The sequence below is a fragment of the Rutilus rutilus genome, assembly GCF_951802725.1.
Source record: "Rutilus rutilus genome assembly, chromosome: 11".
Lineage (NCBI taxonomy): Eukaryota > Metazoa > Chordata > Actinopteri > Cypriniformes > Leuciscidae > Rutilus > Rutilus rutilus.
The window spans coordinates 27,989,390-28,015,940 of NC_140216.1; the positions used below are offsets into that span (position 1 = coordinate 27,989,390).

Consider the following 26,551-nt stretch of genomic DNA (forward strand, 5'->3'; position numbering starts at 1 on the left):
GCAAATTGTATTGATGTAAAGATGAGTATGGTATCTGTAGTATCTTCGCAGTTCTCACGCATGCATCGTGGTGCTCTCGTGAACTCACGTCAGAGGCCCACACAGAAGAAAATGAATAGCTGAATAAAGTTATTTTTGTTGTTTTTTGCACACAAAAAGTATTCTAGTCGCTTGATAAACTTAAGGTTGAGACATTGTAGCCACTTGGACTATGTTAACGATGTCTTTACTAACTTTTTTGGGCTGGCAGATGAAATTATCTTGCAGCCTATGAAGGAGTGAGCCAGCTGATCATCAAATTTCATCAAAAATATCTTAATTTGTGTTCCAAAGATGAACGAAAACAACGTGAGAGTGAGTAATTACAAACAGAAGTTTCATTTTTGGGTGAACTAACCCTTTAAATGAATTAGATATTACATATAATTTGGTAGTAAAACATAGTGGTGCACGTTTTGTTGGTGCAAAGATGTACAATATAGCTACAACATTTGCAACTGCTTTTTATCACTTAATTAGAAGCACCACAATTTTACATAGTGACTACTGTAACTGAACAGACATTTAAAAGTTTATTTTAAAAAGCAAAGTAGGCCTATTGAAAAAAATACATTGCCAACTTGAACACTTGGGTCAAATATAGGAAATACGTCATATAAATAGGCAAGTGGTAAAGTGCAAAGACCGGTTTTGGACAGGGCATGAGAGTTAGTGCAAGTGCAAGTCTGCAGCCGTTTTAAACGGTGGAAGTACATCATTGCAGGGCGGAAGTACCATCTGACGTGGCATGAGGGGCGGAAACGCTTGTTTGTGTTTTGGTTCTAAAGGGGAAGTTGCGAGAGAAAAGAAAGGAGGAGACTTGATCGGGGTTGGTAAAATTCCCACTAACCGACCCCAATAATAAGGAAAACCTCTCAAAAATTTTAGCACCCCGTCGTCGGAAATCAGTTCAAGCAACCTGTCGGCTGACTTTCAGGTAAAAAGACACCGAATACCTCCGTTGAATGTACCGTTTTCTGGTTTGGCGTATCCCTCAAGCTAGTTAGCCTCTTTAGCTTGCTAGATATCGTCAAAAATGTTACAGGCCCCTTACCCTAATTCTGCCTACACAAGTCATCACATCTAATCTCTTTAGTCTCATGTGTACATTATACATGATCTTGTTTTTTAAAAGCGTGAATATATATCCATCCTGTCGTGGTATGTTTAGCTGAGTCTTATGTCGGAATGCAGTTAGAGTGCAACACAGGGTGGGAATGCTGGAGTGAAAGTGAAGTTGCTTATCATCTGCTTATTATAATGTTGCTATTATCTTATTCCCATAGGTATATGACCGATCACTGTGGTTTATTAGACTTGGCATCTGACCTGATGTGGGCTGTCTTTGCGAGTAACAAGACAGCTTGTTCCTTGGCTTGAGGCGCAGGGGTGTGTTGTAAAATAGGGGAATTGTTTAGGTTGGGTTATATTGAAGTAGTGTGATGTTGAAAATACAGCTTTATTTTGGGTAGATGAATCATGTACAGGATGACTGTGTGTCAACTTTCAACACAGAAATCACAGGTTTGTTTTTGTTAGGCCTGTCATTAAAACGGACCACAATCTGACCAGCAGCACTTGACTAAAACCTCTCACAGGTGATCTGACTTTTGCAATGTCATGTCTTGTTTCATAAGCTGTGCTTTTTTGTTTCGCTTTTGAATATTGTATAGGCTATAAGCCGTGCCATTGCACTCTAGGAAAGTGTAAAAAGATAAATTTGGTTCTTATATCAGCTGTTACGCAAACCAAATGGATGAACACAGCAGTTTTGGCATGGTTTGACATACCACCAGGCTTTCTTCTCAAGGAGTTGAATTATATCCTGTTATGCAGATAGAGTTCCTGTTGTTGACTTGATGTGAGCTCAAAGAAGATCTTGGTTTCTCTTATAGAAAGATCAGCTTACAATGATGCAATGTCACAGGAGCATCAGGGGTCTGTTTTTATGTTCTCCTATTTCATAACAGCAGTAACGGTGCAATTTTGACAGGAAAAGTGTTTTCCTTGCCTTGAGGTCACTGACACAGTAAATGTCTATGCTGTTCCTTGAGTTTTATTACTGTCAGTTGAGTCAGTGGCTGTATGGTATTGTATCTATCCCAGGTATGTGTAGTCATTCTGAAGGCTGAGATACTTCATTGGGAAGTGACATGTTTGAATTGCTGTTGAATTGTTGCTTCAGGCTGTTTTTTCGGGCTAAATGGGAATGCTTGTTTTGACTGCTTACTCAGGACATTCTGTGGTAGAATGGGTTACCATGGCTACAGACATTTATTTCTGCAAGTATTTCAGCAATGTTAAGTTATGGCCAATAAAACAATTGTTTTCTGTGTTTTTAATGCATGATTACAATCTGTAGCAAAATTTGGATTTCCCTCAGTCATGGAAATATTTATTGTGTGTGTGTTTGGAGTTGGAAAGAAGTCTCTTGTGCTCGCCAAGGCTGCCTGAATTTGATCAAAATATATTTTTTAAACGAAATTGATTCATGTGATGGTAAAGCTGAATTTTCAGCATCATTACTCCAGTCTTCAGTGTCACATGATCCTTCAGAATCATTCTAATATGCTGATTTAATGCTCAAGAAACATTTCTTATTATTATCAATGTTGAAAACAGTTGTGCAGCTTAATATATTGTGTCATATAGATATATAAAAATAAATGCTTTAAAATATTTAGTGTTTTTTTGTTGGCATTGTGATGTTCAGTTCAGTTCACAAATTAGCCTGAATCTAAATGATTTCTTAGAATCCTTACCCAGTAATGACAAAGTCGAAGAAATTGGTCAAGAAGTGTGGGAACTCCTGAATATTTGTGTGTGTGTGTGTGTGTGTGTATATATCTATCTATCTCTATTTATATATATATATATATATATATATATATATATATATATATATATTATATATATATCTATCTCATATAGCATCTTTAGTCACTCCATAAATTGGTTTGAAATCATTGTAATTAGTTGTCACAGTGTCATATATTCAGCTGTAAGGTAGAAAATGAAGTGTTTTTTAGGCTTAAAAATGCTCAAAACCAAAAATAGCATTTGAGTTACAAGTCGCCATCACTAAAGCCAAGATAAGCGATTCCCCGTTAGAGAGCTCTGAATAGAGAAAAAAAGAGAAGAAAGAAAAGATCTTTGTCTGCAGTCAACATGAAAGTGCTCTTTTTCATTTCTCTTTTTTTTTGGTTACATGTTACACTGTGCAGCCAGTACTGGGACAACTCTCGGTGTGTGTGTGACCGCCTAAAGGAGACTGGTTGATTGACGACTGTCATGGCCAATCGGGGAGGAGCAACACGCCCCAACGGGTCCAACGCGGGCAATAAGATCTGCCAGTTTAAACTGGTCTTGCTAGGGGAGTCAGCTGTGGGAAAGTCCAGCCTCGTACTGCGCTTTGTCAAGGGGCAGTTTCACGAGTTTCAGGAGAGCACAATAGGAGGTAGGGGATTTTTGTGTCTAAATTTGCTTGTACCTGCTTGCACATGTTCTCACCAACTTTTGACTTTTGCTTCCAGCGGCCTTCCTTACGCAGACGGTGTGCTTGGATGACACAACAGTAAAGTTTGAGATTTGGGACACAGCCGGACAAGAGCGCTACCACAGTTTGGCCCCCATGTACTACAGAGGTGCCCAAGCTGCCATTGTAGTTTATGACATCACCAATGAGGTGAGTCGATTTGTTGTTCTCTTCATGAATGAATAGTTGTTTTATGACCAACTTTTAGGCTTGGGCGGTATTCGAATTTTGAAACCGTCAAACCGCCTCCCTATTTTACCGGGGTATACGGTATTACCGTGACTAATTAAAAATTATGACATAATGGACTCAGACGGCGTCACCAAACTGTTGGCTTGTGCCTACACCGTTCAGAAACTGAATGCCAGATCGGGCAAAAAAACAACAACAAAAAAATCAAGCCCAACCCGTGCACGTTGTGTCTGAGTCCGGCCGACGGCATTAACTGTTATTATGAGCCCGAGCCCACCATTATTCAACATATCTGTGTGCGTGCAACAAGCAAGAAGTGCAATCCGGTGACGCGTGTCCATTGATTTTTATTAATAAAACTTTTCTGCAAAGATGGAAGTTGACGATCGCCATCTCTGTAGTGAACGCGCCTATAGAGAGAAATGCACATCATTACACAATCAGAGAGTGGCCTTTTTATTTTCGTTTTGAATTGTTTCGTTTAAAGAAATTGACGATCGGCAGCTCCGTAGTGAACGCTAGAGAAATGCACATCATGGATTACAGAGAGTAGGCTAGTCTATTTATTTTCGTTTTGAATGGTTTCGTTTACTGAAATTGACGATCGCATCTCCGTATGAACGCGCCTAGAGAGAAATGCACATCGTGGATTACTTAGCCTACCGGTAATCAGTGAGTAGCCAATTTCTTTCGTTTTGAATTGTTTCGTTTAAAGAAATTGACGCTCGCCATCTCTGTAGTGAACGCGCCTAGAGAGAAATGCACACCATTGATTAATCAGACTATATTTCTTTTCGTTTTGAATTGTTTCGTTTAATGAAATTAACGATCGCATCTCTGTATGAACGAGAGAAATGCACATCATGGATTACTTAGCCTAATCAGTGAGTTCGTTGCCTATTTCTTTCGTTTTGAATTGTTTCGTTTAAAGAAATTGACGATCGCCATCTCCGCATGAACGCGCCTAGAGAGAAATGCACATCGTGGATTACTTAGCCTAATCAGTGAGTAGCCAATTTCTTTCTTTTTGAATTGTTTCGTTTAAAGAAATTGACGCTCGCCATCTCTGTAGTGAACGCTATAGAGAGAAATGCACACCATTGATTAATCAGACTATATTTCTTTTCGTTTTGAATTGTTTCGTTTAATGAAATTAACGATCGCATCTCTGTATGAACGAGAGAAATGCACATCATGGATTACTTAGCCTAATCAGTGAGTTGCCTATTTCTTTCGTTTTTAATTCTTTCGTTTAAAGAAATTTCAAGCTTTATTTATTTGTCATGTCTGTGAGGCATAGCCTTTTTTATGAGATTTCAATGCAAGTGACAGCGGCATGCCCATCATGTCATGATTATATTAAATCCAGGCATATTGGATGATGAAAATTTTATAAAAATTTAGATACAATTTATACAAAACGAAATTCGTTTTAAAGAGGCCTTTTACAAAACTAAATTTATTGAAATGGTCAAATCATCTGACTCCCGATGCATCCCATCTTATTTGTGCTGTTCACTTTTCATAATCAACAAAGATGGAAAAAATAACATTATAATATTTTAACAAATACGAAACTTAATGCTTTTATGTATCCTGGCAGCAGTGAGTGGGCGGTTGTTTCGGAGATGCAACGTTAGAGGTGTTTACCGGTCACCTTTTTATTGCACAATTTACAAATTGCCTCGTCAGTATTTACCGCCTCTCCCTTCATATTCGGTTGGAACCAGAAATATTGCCAAACTGCAACCACACATAAGCATTTTTTAGGCAATAAATAAATTATATATATTATAGGCTATATAAGTGCCGGTAATGACGGTATTGAAACTGATACCGGTGCTATTTTAAGATCCCGCGGTATCCGATATTACCGTAATACCGCCCAACCCTACCAACTTTGTCATATGTCTTTGTCTCTTCTGTGTTTCTGTTTTTGCGCCAATGAAGGAGTCGTTTGCAAGAGCAAAGAACTGGGTTAAGGAGCTTCAGAGGCAGGCCAGCCCAAACATTGTCATTGCACTGTCTGGGAACAAAGCTGACCTTGCCAACAAGAGAGCTGTGGATTTCCAGGTATACAGGGCTTCACAATGAGGCCAACCAGAGAGAGTTTTTATATCTGACCAAAGCTGTCTCCCTCACCCGAGCTGTTTTATTTCTCTAGGATGCTCAAACTTACGCAGATGACAACAGTTTGCTGTTCATGGAGACATCAGCAAAGACTTCCATGAATGTGAATGAGATCTTCATGGCCATTGGTAAGGTTTTACCTCATAGTAAAACCTAACAGTTGCTAAATTTACATGCACTCAAATAATTTGTTAGTAATCGGATTGATGGCTCAATCGAATTGAAAAGGCTTCCTGTAAACACCTCAATAGATCCGCCGAGCTCAATCCAAATGAAATTTTGATCAGATTGAAAGGGTTGGTGTAGACCTGAAACAATCCAATCAATACTAAAAAAACGTAGCATCTTCTCAACCGGATTCAAAAATACCATGCGCACATGCGCAGTGCCGTGACACGTGTTTACCACAGCCATTTTATAACAAGATTTCTGATGTTTACATACATTTTTGCATTCCAAACAGAACTTCAGCACATGACATTGAAAAAATTAATCTGATTGCAAAGTTTAGGGTTCATATAAACAGAAGTTTCAGAATCTGATTGAATCCATTCAGATTGATTGAAAATTAGTGATGATTTAGAGTATTTATAAGATCTTGTAAATGCAACACAGTATTCTTTTTGATGCTTTGGTGCAGAGAACTTTTAATATTGAATACATATTTTAATAGTTAATTAATAAGGTGACATTAAATTGATAAAAAATTACATTACATTTATAACATAAATGTAAGTTTTAAATAAATGTTCTTTTGAACTTTCTATTCATCAAGAGTCTTAAAAAAAATGCATCACAGTTTTCCACAAAAATATTAAGCAGCATATGTTTTTAACATTGATATTAATAAATGTCTCATGAATACCAAATCAGCATATTAGAATCGTTTCTGTGATCATGTGAGACTATTTTTGATCAAATAAGTACAATGCAAGTTATTATTCTTCTATTACTGTTGTTATTATTATTATGTATAATTAATATTAATAAGGCTCTCAAAGCCATGCTTAATTGTGAATATACACAATTGTATTGTGAATTCTATTGGTTCATCTTTTATTTCTTTAAATAAAAACGACATATTTGATGATTGATTATATTATATTGTTGTATTTTAGTATTCTAGTGTTCATTTCTTGTTTTGTCTCTCTTCAGCAAAAAAGTTGCCTAAGAGCGAGCCCCAAGCTGCCGGAGCCAACAGTGGGCGGAGTAGGGGCGTGGACCTCACAGAGACAGCCCAACCCACCAAGGCCCCCTGCTGCAGCAACTAACGCAAAAAAAAAAAAAAAAACAAACCCACACAAAACTCTGTTACCGCAACAACTAACGCAAGGTCCCGCCCTCCAACTTGGTTTTGACTAACTAATGAAATGCCTCCGCTTTCCCCATTTCCACAACTCTCTTACGCTGTAACAAAAGCTCTGCCCCGCCCATGTATCCGCGGTGTTTTGTTTTGTTGTTTTTCTGTAAAGACCCAGGCTTACTGTATTCATGCTTAAGGTCATGCCTTGTCTCCAAACTGTAAATTATGCAGTCACAAATATTCATCAGAAAGAAAGAAAAAATGCCATTTGCCTGACCAGGACAAAAAGGGGTGGGGCCTCTGCAAGGGTTCACCTGCTCTGTCATAATTCAGAACTCTACAGTCTTCTTCGTCGTTTCTTTTTCTCAAATCTGTTTTCATCCTTTTTTTTTTATAAAAATGTACCTTTCAGAAAAATGGATGCATGTATCACTACAAAGCCTGAAAAAGGTAAATCAAAGTTTTAACCTTATCCAACGGCACACATGGTGAGAAAGGACGTGACAAATGACCCGGCCCCTTTGCCCCACCCCGTCTCGTTTCCCTGCTCTTTCCCTCTCGCTCTGATTCTGGATGTCCCAGCGGCTCTGTTCAGTGGCAGACTGCCCACTTCCTGAGGCTGGGCCGCCAAGCCCACCTCCTTCTTAACCACACACACACACACACACACACAGCCAAGATCCCTGTTATTCTCTCACCAGTTAGCAAGCCTTCACTTTTTTTTTTCGGCATTATTGGCACCGTCCTATAACTGAGTGAATATCTGGCTGCGCTTTCACTCAGCATGAAAGGCTTACACAAGGATGTGATATTCATTTAGTAGAAATAAAAAACCTGTCTACATACAAGATAAGTGAATTCCCCTTCACAAACATGCACCACTCACACACACTCGCACTCTTCTGGTTCTAACTCACCCAGGTGTTTCTTACTCCATGCCTTGCACTAATTTTTGGTCTTGATATTATCTCTTGCAAGAACAGCCAGAGTGATATAAATATATATAAATAATTTACTGTAAATAGGGTGTTGCAATGTATTCGTCTTTTCCATTTACTGTTGCAGGACTAATGCTTGATAGGGAGTTAGATAATCATTAAAAACAAAACAAAAAAACAATTGTACAGTAACCAGGAATTGCTTTGATAGGGGGTTGGAATTATGTTTCTTTTTCACAAAATGGTTAAATTATAATCAATGGTGGTCTTATAAAAAATGTATGTAGTGTTATTAACAAAAAAAAAAAAAAAAGCTTTTCTTCAGTGGTCTGTTTTGTAATTTTCATGAGAAAGCAAAGACGTTCACAACGTTTTGTCACTAACAGTGTCCAAATGAACAGATTATGATGGTTCTTCCTCTGCTTTTCTTCCCAGTATCAGACAACATCCACTTTTAACATGATCTCAATATCTATCCTTCAGGATACTGGTACCACATAAATTCGCTGCTACATTAAATTTTTGTCTTTTTTTTTTTTTTTAAGCATTTCCCCTTTGAGACTAAAAATGCAGTTACTTAAATATTACTGTTAATGTATCAAATAAATTTCTTATAGATGGTATTGATAATATTGTGTGTTCAGAGGGCCAAATTAACTTCTTGTCTTATCACTGAGTGGAATTCCCATCCCAGTGCAGATTCTTCTGTAATAGCATTTGTTTGTGATAATGACACATAATAAGTAAATTGTATACCTTGAGTCACAACACTTATTTGTTTGCTCATAAAGGACTGATTGCTGATTTTATTCTATGACTGATTGCAGATAAGCTTCATTTTACAAAGTGTTTATTTTCCGATTTCCTTATAGTGAAACCTGTGTTTTATGATCACCTGTTTTCGTAAATTTTTGCTGACAGGTGTTTAAGTCTGTGTCATTTTAGTTTTATCTATCTTCTATTATAGTATTTATTATTTATTTTTTTGTCTTAATTTTAATTTTGTTTGAGTAATTTTATGTGCTTTGTCTTTTTTTTTATTTCAGTTTTAGTATTTAAACTTACTTCAATTAGTTGTTGTAAGGCAAAATGTCTATTTTTTGTTTGTTCTAAATTAGGTTTTTCATCATAGAAATATAGATGTTTAGAAATATAATTTTACGAAGTTCTATCTACATATGTATAAAAATTATAAATCTATAAAATTATACAATTTTATGTATGTATGTACATATATATATATATATATTCATATATATGTATGTATTTATTTATATGTCAAATAGCTGGCATTTAACAGCTTTATGTAAATTACCAAAAAATATATTTTTTACTAGTTTTCTATGTTTTTGGTGACTTTCAGGAGAGGAGACTAGTTTTAGATTTTTTTTAAAGATTTTGTTTTTAGAGGGATTGTTTAAAAGTAAGTTTCGAGCAGGTTCTTTAAGAATCCATAATGTCTCTACAAAACATGTATAACCCTTTTAATGTATTTGACCTTGAGCAGTTCGCTCAGAATCATGACATATTTGTATCCTTCTCCGAGTCCGAATCATAACGGGATTCATTTTGTGCCTCCCCTAGCGGAGACAAGACGGATTTACAATGTCAAATAAAAAAGCAGGGATGAACGCCATGTCTGATCCCGCTGTTGAGGGGTAGAGAGAGCGAATACAGCGGGCGGACTTCGAGGATTCGAGTCTGAGCGCGGAACCAGACTCGATGTCGGAAAGCACCGGGATTCCTCAAGGCTCCCCGGCGGTGGGCGCGGCGGGCTCGGCTCCGGCTGCTCCAGGAGTCGGCGGAACCGAGTGTTCGGGCGCTGCGGTCGGTTCTGCACGTATTGCTGTTAAGAAGGCGCAGCTCCGCTCCTCCCCACGTCCGAAGAAACTGGAGAAACTCGGCGTTTATTCCTCGTGCAAGGTACGTTAGAGCGGGAAAACACATTGTTTACGTCTACAGTGCAAAGTAAAAGACCCGCTTTAATATGTTTATCTGATAGGTGAAACTAGCTGTTACCTTACTTTACCCACTCTTGAATTTGCAAGCACAGCACAAAAAGCCATCTCTTTGTCCTCCATTCTTTTAAATTGCGAATGTATGCTTTCGTGCGCTGGCCACTTACATTTATGCACAACAAAAATATATCAATGAACTCATCATTTCCGTGATCTGCAGCGATAATACAGCTGTCTTTGCCCATAGTGAGCAAGATGACGTGAACATTGGGTGCTCTTGGCGGATTGTCAATTTGTATTTGTTTTTTTGTTTTAACAGTGAATGCCGTTTTTTATTGTATTTTGTCAAGTCAAACTGAAGTCTCATGGCGCTTTGGTGCGAGAGTTTTGCTAGAATAGGAGACACAAACTGAAGTTGATTACTCAAGAGGCGAAAGCGGCGTCTTTGTTTTGACAGGATGACAGCTGCTGGAGGGGCGTGGTCTGTTGCCAGGGGCGGGGTTTGTTGCTGGGGGGCGTTGTCTGATTCATTGTTGTCAGATCACGCACAGTAAACATATGGAGAGCCAAGTTACTCAAATTCTTAAATATTTAAATAAATCATTAACCCTTTCATGCATGAATTATGATAACCACAGTCAGGATTTTTTTTTTTTTTATTGTAGGGCATGAAAAACAAGATTTGAACTTTTTTTTTTTTTTTTTTTTTACATATAGGCTATTTTACAAATAAATTTTCAGATGTCCACATTAGTGGTTTTGTTTTTTGGCACAAAACAATATAACATTATATTCATGGTAATGAATATAAAGGATAGAATCCATGACACATACAAAACAAAAAGGATAGGGGAAAAAAAGGATGGCATGACAAAACATATAGATACATACAGTAATGTGCTTACGTACAGTGATAATTTATGCAATAGATTAATGTAATGTAATTGTAATTATTGTTATTATTTATGTTTTTCTGGTAATGTTATGGAAAGAGAAAAAATAGATATAAAAGCACTGAGTGATAAATAGATCTCAAGAAAATTTAAGATAGTTTTAATAATAATAATAATAATAACGACAATAATGGTGATGACAACAATAAGTACAATATCTGGCCATTTTAGGAGTTAATGCCAATTATTCCAGATATTCCAGATACAGCCACCCCACCACCACCAGCAAACACAGAGACATCCCCAATCTCACCCCTGATTTGCCCAGACAAATCCTTATTAGCTGATAATTCTGATTATGTTCAAAATGGACAAATTCAGCTCTTCTCTCTGAGAAAACCTCATCTGAAATGAACAATGTTGGGGTAATGCATTACAATTAATGTGCTTTACATGATCAGATTACTTTTTTGATTAAACAAGTAAAGTAACGCATTCCAAGTAAATGCATTATGTAATCAGATTACTTTTTTAACGTAACTGCAAATTATAATCTAATCAAACAAATTCATTAATTACAGCCAAAAAATTTACTGCAGATGATGTATTTTCAAGAACAACAGTCTATAATTGTAGCTGCAATAGTGATGCATGATGTCCAATTTGGTGGACAGATGATTAATCAGAATTTCCTCCCAATCTAAAATCAGTACTTGGAAAATGTAACAATGATATGACTCCTTAGATGTTACTTGATGTTACAACATTATTTTACCTGCAAGAGTCTCATAGGATAGAAGGAATGGATGGATATTCAAGAGCAACTTGGCATTTCTTACTGGCCATCGGCCATCTTGGTTTGGAGAAAAAAAAATCCACATAAGGCTTGCCACTTGGTGGCAGTGTATAGGATTTTACACTAGTGTCCAATGTAGTGGTTGAAGTGCAACTATGGCATCAAAACCCAGGCATACAAGAAAATTGATTTTTAATAGCTGTCCACTGTAGTGACCTCTATGCGTGAAAGGGTTAAATACATTAAAAAAAACAACAAACATGAAAATCATTCAATTCATTATTAAATCACCAAACTAATCAATAATGTCTGTATTTCATTTTAGTACTAGCCTATAGTTTGCCTTCAGTTTTCATTTTCATCATTATATTTGCATTACAATTTCACCATGAATAAAAATGGACAATTCTTGTTTTTTTCTGGAATATTGTAGTATTTATTATACATGGATTTATTTGATTTATTATTCACACACACACACACACACACACACACACACACACACACACACACACACACACACACACACACACACACACACACACACACACACACACACACACACACACACACACACACACACACACACACACACATATATTTATATATATTTATATATTTTAAATTCATGTGCCCTCATAATCTTTAATCTAAATAACTTCATCTCCCTCTCGCAACATCTGTTCTCTGATGACGTGTTTTCGGTGGGAGTGTGGGAGACATAACATTGCAGCAATATTGGTGCAGGTATGACGTCACTTTGTAGGCCAATCGGCAGTTAGCAACACACTGGTACCACTGAGAAAACCCAAGAGGATTTTCCCATAGGCTTTTGGATTATCGCTAAAAACAAGCTCTGTGATCAACAAAAGTTTATGATACTTACACGTTTTGTCCATCAAGATAATTATCAGAGATGAACACAACTTTTATGAATTTTAAAGCCTAAATGCAGTGCCACTAAAGGTAGGCTATAAACGAACTACACCACGGTCCCACGAATTCAACGTCATCATCACTAAGCTTCCGACAACTTTCAGTTTTTATCTAAAAAAAAACATTTTCCCAGAAAGATTGAGTTAGAATAGATTATAAGAGCACAATTATAAGCATAACGATGCTGTAAAAGCAGACTGAGTTGATCTGTTCAGCATGATGATGTTTAATGTCCCAGACAGTCTCTGTAGTCCCATTTAGCCACTTGTTAGCAACCACCTTTTACAAGACATGTACCAGCTTAAAAAAATCACGAGTGGGGTAATATTGATGTATGTTATGTCATAGAATAAAACGTGAAAGTGTCTTGAGCTTGTGTTCATCCCAGACCTTGTTTCAGCCATTTAACCAAAACCCCATTCAAAAAACCCATTGACTTCGGGACGCTGGAACCGGATGTGCTAAAATGCTAACTCGCTTCTGGCCTACAAAGTGATGTCATACCTGCACCACTCTAGAGATCCAATCAATTTCTGATGGACAAATTCAAGTCCTGCCCCACATTTTTTTCTTGTTCGAAAAGCCGTTTCACTCGGATATACGTCATAATATGGGAGAAAAGACTAACGCACATTCACAACTTTTATTTAAGCACGAGCAGCATGTGTCCTTTCATTTCCGTACGCAGGGTTACGGTTGTCGGTATGTCACTCAACAATAGTGGCCGTCACCTTTTAGGCGTGTTTCAACATTTATGTGATGATTTAATTTTGATTAGTTACGCCCTCCACAGAAACGTTAGCATTAAAAACATAGATTACTCCTAAAACCTGTAAATCCGGAATTCTCTATGGATTTTAAAGATGCCAGCATTTAAGGATTGTCTTTTAAGGGATAGTTTACCCTCAAATTGTTTCAAACCTTTAAAAATGTCTTTGCTCTGCTGAACACAAAGGAAGATATTTTGAAGAATGTTTGTAACCAAAAATTTGTGGGGCACCATCGACTTCCATAGTATTATTTATTTTTTTTCACCATTGTATTGAAGCTTGTTTCAACCACAGAATAAAGCATTTTAAAAGATAATTGCGACTTTTTTATCTCACCCTTGCGTGTTTACATCTTGACTTTTTTTCTCAGAATTGCGAGATATAAACGTACAATTGCGACTTATAGTCAGAATTGCAAGATATAAACTCACAATACTGAGAAAAGAAGTCAGAATAAAGTGAGTGTTATGTCGTGTCATAAAGTTAGAAATGCAGATATAAACTTGCAATTCTAAGAAAGACTGAATTTTTTATTCTGACTTTATTAAACACAATTGCGACTTTATATCATGCAATTCTGACTTTATAACTGACTTTATACGTTTGTCACGCAATTCTGACTTTTTTCTCGCAATTGTGAGTTTATATCACGCAATTCTGAGAAAAAAGAATTGCAAGATGTAAACTCGCAATTGCAAGAAAACAAGTCAGAATTGTGAGATAAAAAGTCACAATTAGTATTTTAATTTTTTATTCTGTGGCGGAAACAAGCTTCCATACCATTGACTTCCACAGTATGAAAAAAATAATAATACTATGCAAGTCGATGGTGCCCCACAAATTTTTGGTTACAAACATTCTTCAAAATATCTTCCTTTGTGTTCAGCAGAACAAAGACATTTTTACAGCTTTGGAACAACTTGAGTAAATGAAGACAGAATTGAACTATCCCTTTAAGGTTTTTGGATTAATGCATAAAATAATCAAATCAAGTTTGAATTAATTTTCTTTAATAAGGTATACTAGATTCTATTGGTTTCAGTGCAGTTTTTCAATACGTGTTGTTGCAGCTTTACGGTTTATTAGTGTGAACTTATTCCTGATGTAGTCATTGTAGTGTCTTATATTTTGACTGATCTGTTTTGTCCTCCAACAGGCTGAAGGAGCTTGTAAATGTAATGGCTGGAAGAGTCAAAATCCACCACCAACTCCTCCCCCTCCAACCCCGCCCAGGGCTGAGCAGCCAATCGCTGTTAACTTAATGGAGCCGTGCAGAAGCTGCAGCCATGCCCTCGGTAACCACTGCTTGACTAATAATAGAACACAACAGTAGAGTTCAGGAAGATCAAATCCCTTTTCTGTCATCCATAGACAAATAGATTTTTAGTGTTAAGCGATAGTATGTTTTTACACCGCTTACAGCTTACACAAACTACGTATTTGAATATTTTTCAGTGGTTATATTTAAAGTTAATTACTTATAGTCAACAGTTTTATTATTCAGCTACATCATTCTGTAAGGCTTCCTTCATTCATTTGTGTTTCTGGCCAGGTGACCATGTGACACACCTGGAGAATGTGTCGGAGGAGGAGGTGAACAGATTGCTTGGAATCGTACTGGATGTAGAGTACTTGTACACATGTGTCCATAAAGAGGAGGATCCTGACACTAAACAAGTTTACTTCTCTCTCTTCAAAGTGAGTCTTCTGGGTTGTTTCATGTTGTGCAGTGGTGCAACCATGAATGATTCCCTGTTTTGGAGATCACTGAATGAAACGGTGACACTTATCTGTTTATGTATCACAGTGAATATAATTAACACAAGTTAAAAGAAGCCTCTTAAGCTCACTAAGGCTGCATTTATTTGTTCAAAAAATCCAGTAAAAACACAAAATACAATTTTAAATAAGTGCTTTCTATTTTAAGATGTTTTAAAATGCTATTTATTCCTGTGATTGCTAAGCTGAATTTTCAGCAGTCTTCAGTGTCACCTGGTCCTTCAGAAATCATTCCAATATACTGATTTGGTGCTCAAGATACATTTCTTATCAATGTTGAAAATAGCTCCTACTTAATATTTTTGTGGAAACCATGATATTCTTTTTTCAGAATCCTTTGATGAATAAAACTTCAAAAGAACAACATTTATTTAAAATAGAATATTATGATCTTATGTCACATTAAAAATGTCTTTCAACTGAATGCCTTTTTTAGTTGCTGAATAAACTTATTAATTTCTTTAAAAAAAAAAATCTTACTGACCCTAACCTTGTGAATAGTAGTGAATATTAATATAAATTTACATTCTTCTTTGCTACTATTAATCCATCTTACCTACCTTCTTTTTTTTGGGTGGGGGGGGGAAATGTCTTAGTTGCTACGGAAATGCATCCTGCAGATGGGAAGGCCAGTGGTGGAAGCTCTGGAAAGCCCACCTTTTGAAAAACCAAGCATTGAACAGGTATGCTTTGAACAGCATTGAATATCTAGTATTAAATATTTGGTGACATCTTTGCTAAATAGCACTTAACAGTAATAACTTTTTCTTCACCATCATATTCAAACATGCAAACAAACATCAAAAACAATATCAGCGTGAGAAAGTTAGAAGTGTGAAGGTGCAGAAATAGATAAACCGCCTATGAGCTTAACAGTATCTTTCTTCTGAAACAGACAATGTTAAAAACAGGGTATTTTGGGAAACATCTGACAGTTTTAAAGGGGTCCGCTTATGCTTTTTTACATTTTCAACTTTCTTTTGTGTGTATGTTGCTGTTTGAGCATGAACAAGGTCTGAAAATGTACAAAGTCCACTCTCAATGGAGTGTAGATTCTCTATATAAGTAAACAACGTTCCTGAACTCCCTGAAACGCCTCTATTGTAGTCTTTGGTTTTCTTCCGGGAATTAACACATGAAAGTATTCCTCATTTAAATAATTCCCGCCCAAGGCATATGCAAATAAAGGGGTGAGGCCTAGTTGAGTTGAGTTGTGGTAAGAGGGCGTAATTTTTCCGAAATACACCCGAAGCAGTTTGCCAGTCACAACACACTGTTCCAGCCAACCAGTCAGAGCACATTGAACTTTTTGGAAAGAGGGGCTTCATAGAGACATGAACTAAACAGTGTTACTGACAGACTGGAAAGAGAAATGTAAAATATGTGCAAAAATAATGTTATTTGGAAAAATCAAGCACAAAAACCTATTCTCGTAGACACAAAAAACAAGATCAAGACTTTGAAAAAGGGCACAATAGGTCCCCTTTAACTACATTCACAGCTCTGTTTTCTTGGTTAATTTGCAGGCAGTGTACTTTGCATGTGATGCAAGAGTCAGTGAGATAACACAACCCTAGACACATTCCTGACATCCTTGCTGTGTGTCACACAGATGTTTTTTCATGTTGTTATCGTTGCAGGGTGTGAACAACTTTGTGCAGTACAAGTTTAGCCACCTACCCTGTAAGGAGAGGCAAACTATAGTGGAGCTCGCAAAGATGTTCCTCAACCAGATCATCTACTGGCAGCTAGAGACGCCCTCACAAAGACGGCAAAGAGCACCCGATGATGACGTAGCTGGTTACAAAGTCAATTACACCAGGTGACTAATAGTTTTTTAGTTTAGAGTCATCGAACCGCAGAGAGGAGGGTCTAATTTTCCATGGGGGAAAAGAAAATGTTATTTTTCTCTTCTGTTTTACACCTTATTGTCATTTAAGGATAACATGAAATAACAATTGGCCCTATTTCTTAAAGTCAGCATGAAACAGAAGTTGCGATAGTCTTTTTTTCCCCTATTGTGACGTATATCCGAGTGAAACGGCTAGAAAAAATGCAGGAACTTGATTTTGTCCATCTGGAATTGATTTGATCGTTGGATGGTTGTAATTCACTATTGCTGTGATCTCATGTGAGTGACAGGTTGCCCACCCTCTAAGATATGCACGGATAATTCATTTACAATTAATACTGTAATATTCCATAAAAAAAAGATTTGTCAATTTTGATTTCATGGTGACTTTAATTCACATTGCCGGTCGTCTTGTGTGTTTGTGTTGCAGGTGGCTGTGTTATTGCAATGTGCCACAGTTCTGTGACAGTCTTCCTCGGTATGAGGCCACACAGATTTTCGGACGCACTTTTCTGCGCTCTGTGTTCACTGTAATGAGGAAACAGCTGCTGGAACAGGCCCGACAGGAGAAAGACAAACTACCGCCTGAGAAACGCACACTCATTCTCACACATTTCCCCAAGTAAGCACACAACAACACTGACAGAAATAAAGCCTTTGGTTTTTACTCGTACGCGAGGGTTCACGCACAGTGCGCTTGAAGCAAATTTCGTCACCAGAATAGTACGCGCTTACTTTTGTAGGGCAATTTACAGTTAAGACCCAAGGACCAGATAGGATGAATGAAGACCAGGAGTCAAAGATGCAATCAATTGAAGAAAATGTTACTGAAGAATAGTTTCCAGTTTCATCAGCAGAAGTCAGCTTCAACACTCAGCAATGCGGTCGTAGGCCGCTCTGCGTACACACTCATTACAGCAGCAATTATACTCTTACACAAGTCACTAATATATATCATCTTGTCAGGTTAAATTATTCTGATTGGTTAAAGCACAGATCAACTTCCACATATGTTCACCAGAAGAATATCTCCACTGATTATCAGGACGTCAGTCAAATCCCAGTTTAGAAACAAAGTGACCAACTGAGTCACCAGTTTCTAGGTTCCAACTTCTGACTTCAACGTCTTGCCAGATGGTCATTTCACCTCCCCTACATGCCATTTGTTCACAGAACTTCAGAACTTGTGTGTGTGTGTTGTGCCTAGGTTTTTGTCCATGCTGGAGGAGGAGGTTTATAGTCATAATTCGCCCATTTGGAGTGAAAACTTCATGGTTGGTTTATCAGGTGGACAGATTCCCACAGGTGATTAGCAATGTTAGAGTTAACTTTATTCAGTCATATATGTGGCATGGTTATGTAAACAAACGTTTCTCTTCTCTGATTGGTGCAGTGATCAGTGCTCCACCCGTGACCCGCCCCCTGTACTATAGCAGTAGTCCTGCCCCAGTGGAGCTGGCTGGAGGAGGCAGCTTAAGCCCAGCCCGGAAAGTAGCATCCGTCCTGGAGCCCAATCCAGGTATCAAATTATTTCATAGTATTTTATTCAGTGTCTGATTATAAATTATAGAAAATCACTTTGCCATTTATGTAGTCTTGATGATAAATCTACACTACTGTTCAAAAGTTTGCTTAATAAAAGTATATTTTTATTTAGCAAGGATGCATTAAATTGATCAGGTGACAAGTGACAGTAAAGACTTTTGCTTTGGTACAAAATATTTCTATTTAAAATAAATGCTTTTCTTTTGAACCTTCAATTCATCAAAGAATCCAGAAAAACGTATCACGGTTTCCTAAAAGATATTAAGCTGCACAACTGTTTTCAACGTTGATGATCATAAGAAATGTTTCTTGAGCACCAAATCAGCATATTAGAATGATTTCTGAAGGATCATGTGACACTGAAGACTGCTGAAATAATTACTCTTCAAAAATATTTTCAAATAGAAAACAATTATTTTAAATTGTAATTCTTGTTCCCAATATTACAGTTTTTACTGTATTTAATTTTTTTTAACTTGAAGTACCTCCTGAGATTTTAAGTTAATATTACAATAATTTAACAACTCATTTGCATGTTTACGGTTCTCTGATGATGGTGACATGCAGGGAAACAAATTAAATATTACATATTTTTAAATGGTTTAAATAATTACTTAAAATGATCTATTCATTTTTTTATGCTTTCAATAAATATAAGCTGTTCATTAACTCACAGCCCCCTTGCCGTTCCTCAAGTTAATAGGATCTTGAATGAGTGTGGCACTTTCTTGTAATAATTTATAATAATAACACTTTGTATGATTGTATCATTACTTTATGATTTGTTTTTACCTATTTAATCTATTAATTTAAAGATCATTACATCATATTTCATATGATAATATAGAATATCATATATCATACTTCATCATGTTCCAAATATATATGTACTGCAGATATTTGATGTAATAAAGTTGCTAAATCCTCTTGAATCACATTAGAGGGTATGTGAAGAGAGTTTCTTGGCCAAGATCTTAATATCTTATTAGATTTGACTTTATGCACATATGTAGGTGGAGAAAAGCGAAAGCCTTCTGAGCCGTTATCTCATGAGGACTGCAAACGACCTCGTGTGGTTGGTGACATTTCTGTGGAATTAATTAATGAAGTCATGTCCACCATTACGGACCCTACTGCCATGCTGGGACCAGAGGTAAACACAGAGAGTGTGTCTGATGTATTTTCTATCTGACATATGGCAGTGCTCATTCTCAAAGTGTTTAACTGTATCTCTTTCTTTCTCTCAGACGAGTCTTCTCTCAGCTCATTCTGCGCGTGATGAAGCTGCTCGATTAGAGGAGAGGCGCGGCGTCATTGAGTTCCATGTCATCGGAAACTCCCTCAACCAAAAGCCCAATAAGAAGATCCTCATGTGGCTTGTTGGCCTGCAGAACGTCTTCTCACATCAGCTGCCCCGCATGCCTAAAGAATACATCACACGCCTCGTATTTGACCCGTATGTTGGTTACCATTATCCCTATTTTAATGTACTAAAGACCTTTGTCTGATGCTTATAATAACAAGACTGTTGTGAAGTATTTAAGTATTTTAGTTTTGGAGGTCTTCTACAATAGGTTTACAAGGTCAAAAACACTTGAATTTTCTCATAATATACACTGCAGCATCACCTCTTTGCTTAGTTTCTAAAAACAGTTTGATAAAGGAATTGGTCTCTCTAAAACCCTGCTTTCTGAGAGCTTTGCTCTGATTGGTCAGATGGCCCAGTCTGTTGTGATTGGTCTACCACTTGCAGCACGAGCCAGAAACTAAACGCGCAATACAATATCTGAATTTCAGATCCAGAGGCTTCTTCAGCACTTGATACACAGTGATACGAACAGTAATATGACATCAGTTTTACTGTATCAATTCAATGGGCCCTATTTTAACGAGCTAAGCGCATGGTCTAAAGCGCACGGCGCAAGTGCACTTAGGGCTTGTCCGAATCCACTTTTGCTAGTTTAAAAACAGGAAAAATGGTCGGCGCATGGTCTAGAAGGGTTGTCCCTATTCTCTTAATGAGTAATGGGTGTGTTTTGGGCGTAACGTGAATAAACCAATTAGAGTCTCCTCTCTCATTCCCTTTAAAAGCCAGTTGCGCTCGCGCCACGGTGGATTGCTATTTACATGGCGGAATAAGACTGAACGCTGAGAGGAAACGGATCTGCTCGTGCGCGAGGTTAAAGCGCGCAAGCAGACCATCTATGGGACAAGCCGGATTCCACCATATGTTTATGTACACAATATAATTTTTTTACATTGTAATCCTTTTATTTTTAATATTTGGCATGTTTGTGTGCTGCTGCACATCCATGTGTGTGTAATAAGCAGAGTGTTCGTGCACTGTGCACCCACCTATAGGCGCACATTACTAATGTGCCCTTTCAATAACAAAAAAAATACTGCACCATTGACTTTAGACCAGGATTTTGTTGGTCAATGGCGCAGTCTATTTCAGTTGTCTCAAAATAGCAACGCGGCAACAATGAGCCGAACACACCTTGTTTTCAGACCAGCAAGGCCATGGGCGAACAGATGGGCGCAAATGCATTTGCCATTTAAACAACGTGACGTAGGACGTGAAAATGATAAATGCGTTGGGCTGAAACTAGCAAAAAACACTTGCGTCGCACCTGGTGCCGCAGTGCACCGGGTGTATGATGGGGCTCAATAGCCGCGTTTCCGCGTTCCCAATAGCTGAGTCCTCATCCTTTGGAAGTGCATGCAAAGTGGATTTGCTTTTGCAGTGCAGAAAACAGCGTCTTCTTGACATGTCGACAACAATGTCAATGAAGACCATAGGCTGCCATTATGCAAATCTGTTACAAACCAACATAGGTTTGTTCAGGAAGTAAGGACTGGAATTGGAATACTGGAATACTGACTGTTTAAGGCAGTTCAAAATAGTTTTTTTTATTTTTTTTTACATTTATCATGCACTTAGAGAGAACTTTGCAGACCTTTTACATTCACAAACAGCTATACGACACTACATTATTAGGGGTACCTTTAAACTGGTGATTTTCTGACATTTTAACAGGTAACTTTGTTTTGGTTTAGGGTTAAATTGCATTTGGTTTAATGTTAATCTATTGCTTCCTGTGAATTGATGGCATAACATTGTTATGAGTCAATCTATTTCCTCTTTAAACAGGAAGCACAAGACTCTTTCTCTAATTAAAGATGGCCGTGTTATTGGGGGAATCTGCTTCCGAATGTTTCCAACTCAGGGCTTCACTGAGATTGTGTTCTGTGCCGTCACCTCCAATGAACAAGTCAAGGTGTGTTGTCTTATAATTACGGTGCCGCTTTTCCATTGTTATTTGTCATTCCTCCTTACTCACTCATTCCTAGCTTGATCTGTATTTATTTAATTGCTTTTTAAGGGATATGGGACTCACCTCATGAACCATCTGAAGGAGTATCACATCAAGCATGAAATTCTCAACTTTCTCACCTACGCTGATGAATACGCCATTGGCTACTTCAAGAAGCAGGTTAGTGCTCTATTAGTTGTTTTAGAGAGCTGATCAATTGTTGATAAAAGTTTGTCCATACAAAAAGCACAGTGGTATTTTTTCTCCTTCCATGGCACAAATTGCTACTATAGTGGATGGTGAATTATACTAACAAGCTCCAAAAATGACAAGAAATGGGGAGGTTCTGCCTAACATCTCCTTTTGTGTTTTATTTTATTTTATTTTTATTATAATAATAATAATAGGAAAACAATGATGGGTTGGAACAACAAATTTCATTTTTGGGTACTGTCGCTTTAAGTATGTCTATATCCTTATTTTGTTAATCTTGTTTCATGTCAGGGATTCTCTAAGGATATTAAAGTGCCGAAGTCTAAGTATGTGGGCTACATTAAGGACTATGAGGGGGCCACGCTCATGGGCTGTGAACTGAACCCCTGCATTCCTTACACTGAGTTCTCCGTCATCATCAAGAAACAGAAAGAGGTGTGTGTGTGTGTGTGTGTGAGGATTAGATCTGATGTGTGTCAAAGAGGTTACTCAGTATGGTAAAATTCATGATTCTGTTATCGCTTAAAGGCTTTTCTATTTCTTTCTCACCCTCTCTCTCAGATCATTAAGAAGCTTATAGAGCGCAAGCAGGCGCAGATTCGTAAAGTCTACCCTGGCCTGTCCTGTTTTAAGGAGGGAGTTCGCCAGATTGCAATTGAGAGCATTCCAGGAATCCGTATGTCTCACTTTGATATATATTTTTAGATTTAAAAAAAATGTATAAATAAATTTATAATGATAATACAATATTTAGTTTTATTATATACATGTTAATCATTGTATTCTAAAAATATTTTATTATTTTAACAATATATATGTATTTTTTTATGTTCTCTTATGCTTACCAAGGCTGCTTATTTGATCAGAAATACTGTATTATCACGATTTAAAATTTGTAATGTTTTTCATTTGAATATATTTTAAAATGTAATGCATTCCCTGTGATGCAAAGCTGAATTTTCAGCATCAGTACTCCAGTCTTCAGTGTCACATGATCCTTCAGAAATCATTCTAATTTGCTGATTATCAATGTCGAAAACAGTTGTGCTGCTTAACATTTGTGTGGAAACAGTGATATATTTTTTTCAGGATTCTTTGGATAGAAATTTCAAAAGAACATATATAAAATTTTATTTAAACTTTCATTTACTTCTATCTTTGGACAGGTGAGACCGGGTGGAAGCCTTTAGTGAAGAGGTGAGTGTGTATCTATTAGTCACATCTAAAGAAATCTTATGTAACTAGTTTGTTGACGTTTTGAAAGTATGTTTCTTTTTTGTGTCCTTTTTCACAGCAAAGAGCTGAAGGATCCTGACCAGTTGTACACCACCATAAAGAACATCTTACAGCAGGTCAAGGTAATGTATATCTGCTTGGCTTTACGTTTCAAACAAAAAAATTACGAAAGAACATAAATGGCTAATGAGGAATATGTATTGTACCCCTCAGTCACACCAGAATGCATGGCCCTTCATGGAGCCTGTAAAGAAGAACGAGGCACCTGGTTATTACCAAGTCATCCGCTTCCCTATGGGTACGCAAATATCTCTTATACACACTGGACCTTACACTTACTTTTGAGCGCACTTACTAATGAATGAGAGTAGGGATGGGGTATAAACCAGCAGAAATTTTGCCGTCATAAAAGCATATCATTTGAGTGCGTTTTTAATCTTTGTGGTTAAAAAACAAGTGATTTTAAACCATTCAAGTGCAATAGGCAGCGAAAGACACTCATTTCGGTATATGCATGGGCTGTCTGAGAGACGCACAGTCGCACACACCTGAAAGTCTTTGCAAGTATCCTCGTAAACACAGTCGTTTATGTCTTAAATGAAAGCAAACATTTAAGAAAGAAACTGCATGTGTAACAGTTTATTAGATCAGTGCATGAGGTCTTAAAGTGACAGCAGCCTAATTTACCTGCTGCCGTCTGTCATTAATGATAATCAAACAACTAAAGAACGTACTTGACTGAATCACTTTTGTAACTTACAATAAAAATAAATGTATATACGTACATATTATTACATCATACATTTGATTACTTTATACAGTATGTAGTATTTCTTATTTCTTGTGCTTGAGGTTTTTCAGGTGCTTGTCTTTGGTTTTATTGTAGTTTTTGTCCTATTGCTTGTAATTACTTTTTTATCACTGTTTACTTGTTTGCAGTAAGCTTGTTTTTTGACTTGTTAGGCTAGTATTCGTTTTTTGCGATATTGGTGATGAGATTTATGAAATTCTACGAATATCAAATGGTATTAAAAATGCTAATATCATAAAAACCTTATTTAAAGCAAAAAGAACTATATATTGTCATCGTGCATTAAAAATACTCATATCGGGGTATACGATTTTGGACGTATCGCCCAGCCCTAAATGAATGAACGTTATTGTGCATTGTAGACTTGAAGACGATGAGCGAGCGCCTGAAGAGTCGTTATTATACCACTCGGAAGCTGTTCATGGCCGACATGCAGAGGATCTTCACTAACTGTCGAGAGTACAACCCTCCCGAAAGCGAATACTACAAATGTGCCAACCTACTAGAGAAATTCTTCTACACCAAGATCAAAGAGACGGGCCTCATCGAAAAGCCATCCAGCTAGGGGGCGCAAGTAGTCTGTTTCCCTCTTGCCCCTCCCTTTTCTCTACCTCTTTTTCTCAACATTTATCATATTATATAACTCCCTCATTGGTTCGCGTCAAAAGGAGGGTTGTCTGAAATGCAGGTGTTTGATGTGTGTGAATATCCACATGACCACCATGTGTGGAAAAAAGTCTCTTTCTTGTCTTAAAAATTCCTTCTGCCAAAATTGAGGAACAATTTTACGGTATGGACGCATTTGGTGTGCATGTGGTCATGCTAGTGTGTGTGTATATAATAGTGAACATCTGTTTATATAGATCGATTTTATGAAAAACTGTATATTTTATATAGTACCAACCAAGAAAAATTACTCTAATTACCTAATGTTGTACCTTCAAACAGCACTTATTTATTATTAAACTTAAAGAAATGGTGATAAATACTAGTATTCATACGATGAATATTCCTAATCAGAAACCCGCACATTTGCGGTCTTTACCAGAGCGTGTACGTGATTGGCGTAAGAGGAGCAGCATTCCCTGTGCAGTGACAAATACAGTCTTAATATGCTAATGAGAACGTACAGCATCTGTATGTAAAGATGACACGTGCAATGACTCGTACTATTGTTGTTTTCTAAAACATTTGTACTTTTAAATACTTAAGAAGAGATGGGCTTTGTACTACATTTGGGGGAATGGGGGGATAAAGCTATTTTAAGGTCTTTGTACCTTTGCTTTGAAAGACATATTTTGTATGTCTTTTAAATACTTTTTTTTTTGCTTTTAAAGCATATTTTATAGAATGATTACATTTTTAGAGCAACTAATGTGAAAGAAATGTCAACTTTTGTGTTGGACTGTTTCAGTAGAGAGTAATGTTGCACAAACTGCACATCTTTTTTGTTTTGTTCTTGCACTTTTTTTTTTTTACATAGAAATTGTTCAATCAAAGAAAAGAAAATACACAATCATCTACTTGTGTTATTACACCTGTTAATGATCATTTTATTAGTAATCGGGTGACATTTTTGTTGGCTAACCAATTTAGGTATGTTATTAAGCAGAAAATGCAGTTGTCTGTATATATTTTTATTGAAAATGAGTCAACAGACTGGAATTTCTTGATTTGTGCAGAATTTGCTGGTCTAGTCTAGCATATCACCATGTAGCTTTACAGTGTTTCCAATACTATAAAGCCAAGCAAAGGAAGTTTATTACTCATCCTGGAAACCTGTTTCCTACATAGCCGTGCTTGTGTTTTGTCTCTCCACGATCTCTACAAGACAATAAATAATAAAATAATTTCAAATCAGTAATGCCAGCATTTGTTTATTTTGCACTAATGGACTGTACGTTATCCACCATACGTTATCAAACGATGAGCGCCGCCATGATGGACTCTGGGTAAAAAGAATGACTAAATGAATTAAACAGAAACTTTTTGAAAATTACAAAAAATTTGCCTGAATTTGTTGTGGCAGCCAACAACAGCGATAAACTGAAGAAGTTTCTGGAAAGTACGTTATTTGAGCACAGGCAAAGAATGTCCGTATACGGCACCATTTGCCTTGCATTTTATGCCAAAGACTGAAAAGACAAAACGAGCATGGCTTGCAGAAATTAAGTTTACTATGGAGCCATGTGTTTTTTAAACCATGTCCATAGGTTTAACATTACATTATTAGCTCATAAAAATACATTAATTTGACCAGAAACACCGGAGACTGGAAATGGAAAGGAATAATTCTGCAATGAGTTGG

General features: G+C 37.0%; 2 protein-coding genes across 3 annotated transcripts; both read left to right on the forward strand.

Annotated features, from left to right (window-relative positions):
- The first annotated feature begins 686 nt into the window (after window positions 1-686).
- On the forward strand, window positions 687-8,461 carry rab5aa (RAB5A, member RAS oncogene family, a). Its single transcript, XM_084424382.1, has 6 exons — window positions 687-976; window positions 3,264-3,496; window positions 3,573-3,724; window positions 5,717-5,839; window positions 5,931-6,024; window positions 7,052-8,461. The coding sequence occupies exons 2-6, from the start codon at window positions 3,331-3,333 to the stop codon at window positions 7,165-7,167; spliced, it is 651 nt and encodes a 216-aa protein (XP_084280508.1). The 5' UTR covers window positions 687-976; window positions 3,264-3,330; the 3' UTR covers window positions 7,168-8,461.
- Window positions 8,462-9,727: 1,266 nt separating this feature from the next.
- kat2b (K(lysine) acetyltransferase 2B) lies at window positions 9,728-26,104 on the forward strand. Of its 2 annotated transcripts, none has more exons than XM_084424742.1 (18): window positions 9,728-10,060; window positions 14,647-14,785; window positions 15,043-15,188; window positions 15,866-15,952; window positions 16,910-17,091; window positions 17,552-17,743; window positions 18,329-18,426; window positions 18,515-18,640; window positions 19,656-19,819; window positions 19,914-20,122; window positions 21,821-21,947; window positions 22,053-22,163; window positions 22,488-22,631; window positions 22,758-22,872; window positions 23,363-23,393; window positions 23,491-23,554; window positions 23,646-23,730; window positions 24,606-26,104. In XM_084424742.1, exons 1-18 carry the CDS (start codon window positions 9,860-9,862, stop codon window positions 24,806-24,808), a joined length of 2,424 nt encoding a protein of 807 aa, XP_084280868.1. In that variant the 5' UTR covers window positions 9,728-9,859; the 3' UTR covers window positions 24,809-26,104. The 2 variants fall into 2 exon arrangements, with proteins under 2 accessions (XP_084280868.1, XP_084280869.1); XM_084424743.1 differs by having other exon boundaries at window positions 19,680-19,819.
- The last annotated feature ends 447 nt before the right edge of the window (window positions 26,105-26,551 follow it).

Bases quoted from the DNA above. Each gene is read 5' to 3' on its own strand.
- kat2b (XM_084424742.1), top strand. From the start codon at position 9,860: ATGTCGGAAAGCACCGGGATTCCTCAAGGCTCCCCGGCGGTGGGCGCG. The intron at 10,061-14,646 runs GTACGTTAGAGC...GTCCTCCAACAG, and splicing joins GCGTTTATTCCTCGTGCAAG to GCTGAAGGAGCTTGTAAATG. The intron at 23,394-23,490 runs GTGAGTGTGTAT...CCTTTTTCACAG, and splicing joins TGGAAGCCTTTAGTGAAGAG to CAAAGAGCTGAAGGATCCTG.
- rab5aa (XM_084424382.1), top strand. From the start codon at position 3,331: ATGGCCAATCGGGGAGGAGCAACACGCCCCAACGGGTCCAACGCGGGC. The intron at 5,840-5,930 runs GTATACAGGGCT...TTATTTCTCTAG, and splicing joins AGAGAGCTGTGGATTTCCAG to GATGCTCAAACTTACGCAGA. The intron at 6,025-7,051 runs GTAAGGTTTTAC...GTCTCTCTTCAG, and splicing joins TGAGATCTTCATGGCCATTG to CAAAAAAGTTGCCTAAGAGC.